This window comes from Pteropus vampyrus, unplaced genomic scaffold (assembly GCF_000151845.1).
Source record: "Pteropus vampyrus isolate Shadow unplaced genomic scaffold, Pvam_2.0 Scaffold773, whole genome shotgun sequence".
Lineage (NCBI taxonomy): Eukaryota > Metazoa > Chordata > Mammalia > Chiroptera > Pteropodidae > Pteropus > Pteropus vampyrus.
This window is the reverse complement of record NW_011889554.1, coordinates 164,742-170,016: the sequence shown is the minus strand read 5'-3', so window position 1 is coordinate 170,016 and position 5,275 is coordinate 164,742. Positions and strand designations below refer to the sequence as shown.

The 5,275-nt window shown below is 33.0% G+C and overlaps 1 protein-coding gene across 10 annotated transcripts in view; it reads left to right on the top strand.

Moving 5' to 3' along the window:
• Positions 1 to 5,275, top strand: part of CD55 (CD55 molecule (Cromer blood group)) — a 23,564-nt gene that overhangs the window by 9,938 nt on the left and 8,351 nt on the right. For 5 of the 10 annotated variants that reach the window (XR_002778305.1, XM_023526269.1, XM_023526270.1 and 2 more), the window contains exon 6: positions 5,109 to 5,222. Coding sequence is in view for 8 of the 10 variants with exons in the window: in XM_023526269.1 (XP_023382037.1) it covers positions 5,109 to 5,222 (114 nt within the window). In the remaining 2 variants the exon portion in view is untranslated. Of the gene's footprint in view, positions 1 to 5,108 lie in introns of all 10 variants that reach the window. The other 5 variants (XR_897397.2, XM_023526267.1, XM_011385748.2 and 2 more) reach the window with 1 other exon arrangement.

Below are 5,275 nucleotides of genomic sequence, written 5' to 3'. Positions count from 1 at the left end.
TATGTATATATAAAGTAATTTATATTATCCAATTAGGAGGGAATGGGATAATATAATTTAGATTGAACTGAGGGATCTAGACAGTGATCATACATGTGTGGGAACTGAAAAAAACTCTTGTCTAGCTGTTTACTTCATTGAATTACATTCATTTTTCTGCCTCCAGAATTATTCTCTCTCATTGACCATTCTTTCTTCTTCATTATTCTAGAATTTCCCCCTCAATACTCTTTTATACCTTTGCTGTACTCTCAGAATATTTAGAAATGCTTTTGAAATATTTTTGAAAATACATTTAGAGGATCAATGAAGTTGGATTGTAAAACTAGACAGTACCAGCAGGTGACATTTATTTAAGCATTGTCATATTTGAATGCTAATATGACTCAAGCAAATATACTTTTATAATTATAATTGAAATTCTATTAGAATGAATTTTTAAATATCATAGCTTGTAAAAAATAGATTTTTATTATAATTGGTATACATAAACATATTGAAGTAATATTAAAACCAAGAGGATAAGTATAAAATGAGAAAAATTTTCTCTCCCTAGTCCTCCCCTCAGAACTAACCATTGTTTTCAAATTTTTATGTTTTATTCTAGAAAATATAAACAAACACACATATATGTATTTCTCTTTTTAATAACATCAATTGTATGGATATATTATTTATTTAGCCAGTCTCCTATTAAAGGGAATTTAGCTTTTAGGTTTAGGTTTTTAAATATTATTACAACAGATACTAAGGCAAATATTATGTGTATCCGTTCATTGCACATGTGCGCAAGTACATTTTGTACAATAAATTCCTTACAGTATCATTACTGTATCAAAGGTATGTGCATTTAAACTTTTGATAGATGTTACCAGTGTTGTTTCCAAAGAAACTACCAATTTACTCTCCACTAATATTGCATCATCGTGCTGGTTCTCTACACAGTTAATGATAGTGGTTATTAAGATATGAAGACATGACAATGTAAGTGGTGAAAATTTTATTATTTGAATTCATTTAATCATGAGTGATGTTTGATGCATTTTTCTTTTTAATTTGGCCATTTGACTCCCTTTATACTTATTTTCCCCTGTTTTATTAAATTATTAGTTCTTTAGAGCTTATAGCCTATGGTAGTAGCCAAGTAGGTCATGGCAGGCCAATGCTCCCTCCCATTGCAACAAATACAAAACCTGGGTGGATTTTTTTAAATTGTATTTTTAAAAGCATAAAATACATCTGTGAAAACAACTAAGACTGAATAAACTAACATTCCTAGGAGTGGGGAGTGAAAGCATACCATTTTAAAGTGCCCTGGGCTGAAGATCCATCTTGACCCAGATAAAAGACCACTTCCAGGAAAGAGAGAAACTAGCAAAGCTTTTAATGGCTGTGGTGGGTGATGATAATACATTATAAATTAAGGTCATCAAATGCAAACCCAGTTTTTCCCAAGGACCATTTGTTGATTTCTGGGGCTGTATATGAGACTGGGGAGCTAGACCCAAAGCTTCCAAAGTACAAAATGAAGTTTCTCTGAACCTTATGATATTTGGCCAGCAAATACCCATCAGAAGAACAGGCCTGTATCAAGCATACAGCCAGTCTTCCCCTGAAGCCATTGTGTCCATTTTGAATATTGCTAGGCTAGGGGACTTCTGAAGGATGAACCTAGATCTCCCACAATCTCTCAGGGCTGAGGAAATAAAGATCCACCAGACTGTCAATCAGAAGCCCAGAAGGGCCATTCCTAAAATGCAGATGCGACAACAGAAATAGAGTGAGTCTCCCCAGAACTGTAACCCAGCTCAGTCATTCATAGGCTGACGATGTGATTACCTCAAACCAATCTGACAACCAGAAAAGGACATCCTCTCTTTGGAAGATCATATCATCTGAATGTTTTATATACAATATATGGCATACAATAAAAAAATTAGTAGACATGGAAAGAAGCAAGAAAATATAACCAAATCAGGAGAAAATGAAACCAGATAAGATAAAGACTTTAAAGTAAGTAATTAATATGTTTAAGGTATTAAAGGAAAAGATAAACAGAGAACTTCAGCAGAGAATTGGTATCTAAAAATAGAGTAAAATAGGTATTCTACAACTGGAAAATATAATATCTGAAATTAAGAACACAATAGGTAGGTTTAATGCGATATGGATACAGCAAGAGACACTATTAAAAACTGTAAGAAAAGTTAATTTAAAAATCCCTAAACTGCAGTGCAAAGAGAAAGAAAAAGAATGTAAAACATGGATAAAAGTCAGATATTTGAGACATGTTAAACTTATAACATATGTTAGAAAAAAGGAGAGAGAGAGGGAAGGGCGGAGAGAGAAAAGGAAGAAGGGAGGGGAGACGGTGGGGAGGGAGAGAGAAAGAAATAGAAGCAGGAACAGCAGAAATATTCAAAGAGATAATGTGAATTTTCCAAAACCAATGAAAATACATCAACCAACAGATTCCAAAAGTTCTTAGGACTCTAAGCAGAACAAAAATAAAATCATTTCCAGGTACCTCATAGCAAAAGTTTGGAAACGCAAAGCAGTACTAAAACCACCAAGATGCAAAAATAGACATTGTCATCTTCAAAGGAGCAACAATATAAAAGAGTTAACTAACTTCTCAACAAAAATTATGGAAGCCATAGATATTAAGAGGAAATCTTTAAAATACTGTAAGAAAATTACTGCTCACCTAGGATTCTGTTCCAAGTGAATATACCCTTTAAAGTTGAATGCAAAAATAAAGATATTCTCATACAAAAATTAAAGGAACTTGTCACCAGTGAACCAGACCTGCACACAATGAAAAACTAAAGGAAATCCGTCAAGTAGAATGAAAACAATCCCATGTAAAACATGAAAATGCCTGAAGACATGAAGAACAAAGGCAAAGGTAAATGAATACCGACATTACAAAAGAATAAAGGCAACATCTTTTGGGGTTTGAATTATATGTAGAATACAAACATTCAATAGCAACAAACCAAAAGGCAGAAAGAAATAACTTCAATTTAAAAGCGACAAGGTTCTAGCAGTACTAAAAAGTGATAAAAGTGTTAATTTGCACAATTGACTCATAGTCTAATACATTTTGTAATCTCTAGGGTCATCATGAAAATAATAGTAAAGAATGTATAAATCACAAGCTAATAAAGGAATGATAATGAATATTTAATCCAAAAGGCAAAAAGAGAGAAAGAGAAACAAGAAGAAACACGAAATAGATGGGTGGAATAGAAAACTAATACTAATATGTTTGATATAAACCCAGCTGCATCAGTAATTACATTAAGTGTGATTTGACCAAGATTGTCCGACTAGATTAATAAAATAAAACTTAACTTTTTTCTGTTTATGAGTCACAGTTTAATAAGAACACCGAATAAGCAAAAGTTAAGGATAGAAGAATATAGTATACAAAGAATTACCAGAAAAAAAAAAAGCTAATGCGACTATTAATATCAAAGTATACCTTAAAATAAGATAGTTCATAATGATAAAGGGGTCAGTTCAGCAGGAAAGTATCACAATTTGAAATCTATGCACTTAAAAAAATAGCTTCAATCTATATGTAGCAAAAATGGCAGAAAGAAAAATAGACAAATCCACAATTATAGTTCTAGAATTCCACATACCATTTCAATAGCTAACAGAACAAGCAAACAAAAAAACAGTAAGAGTATAGAAGATATGTACAACAATTAACTTAAAAAATTGACAGGAGCATCGAGCCCTATAAAGATACATAGCAAAATATTTTCCAATGTACATTGAACTTTGATCATATGTTGGGATCTAAATCACAATACATTTCAGAAGATTGAATAATTCAGAGCATGCTTTCTGATGACAGTGGAATTAAACTAGGCACCAATTAAGAAAAAGATAACTAGAAAAGTAACTTCCAGGAGATTTAAACTATATAGCATACCATCCTTTGGATCAAAAATGAGAACTAACTTAGTAGAACAAAGAATAAATTTTATATACGATGACGTTAGGTGAAAAGTCTATATAAAACTACATTTACGTTAATAACAATATATGTAATTTTTTGAGTGCCTGCTAAGTGCTGTGTCACTTGCAGTGTTTTACTTGAGTTATCTCTTATAGCATCCTGTGAGGTCAGTAAAGAAAACAAGTGACATGACATCTGAGCACCTAGAGCAGAATGCTGATGGTGCTGGCAGAAGTACTGGATGATGTAACATGTTTCTTCAGAGACAGACACTATGTGAAATAACTTCCCTAAATTATTTCCCTTCTTCCTTACAGTAATGTTATAAAATCTATTTTTATGCTTATTTTACAGGTGAGAAAGCTAAAGTTTAAAGGGATTACAGAACTTAGTCTAGTATGTGGTGAAATAGGCTTACTGCTTCAAGAGGGAGTTGGTATAAGCAACCCAGGGTCAAGCAGTCACTGAAAACCTAAATTTCACTCTGCCGTTATTGTGATTCCCAGAATAGGATCTTAACTGAAATTGTGCTTCCGATATTTGTTAGCGGACTTAAAATCCAAAGGGGAACTAAAGTAATGTATGTAGAGTTGCTAAACAGCACAAGAGGAGAAAAAGAGAGTTATTTTATTCCAATTGACTTTATTACTTTGAAAAAGTAAAACAAAACAAGTTCCCAAGGTCACTAACATGTCCTGAAAGCTCTGGAAAAAATAACTGCATTGCGATTATTATCTCTGTTAGTCTAGTAGTTGCATCCTGCTGGTCTTTGGTCTCAGCGTGTGAAAGGAAGACAATTTAAGAGAGAAAATATCTGTATTTGAGGTGTGTCATAGAATGAGATCACTGTGGACTCTGAGTTTTGTTTTCTTTCTTCACACAGAAAACAGTTGAAGTACTTCAGTACAACTTTGGTGTACTTAGTTTTCTGTAGGTATAATTTATATTGAAGCAAAATCAATGTAACTTTTCAGTTCCTTTTAAAATACACAATAAGATTTGGTTTCCTAAATGTATCTTTAGGTGTTTTGGGGGCAGAAAAAGAAGAGTCATCAAATTAGTAATTGGTTCCTAAATCTTAACGTGGATAGCATTATTTAGCTAATTTTTTTAAAACCTTTTTTCTCCTCCACAGAAAGTACTCAAATTGTAGATGTCACACAAACTCCTCAGAAACCCACCACAGCAAATATTCCAGCTACAGAACTCCCATCAGCTCCTCAGAGACCCACCACAGTAAAAGCTCCAGGTACAAAGACAACACCAACTCCTCAGAAACCCACCACAGCAAATATTCCAGCT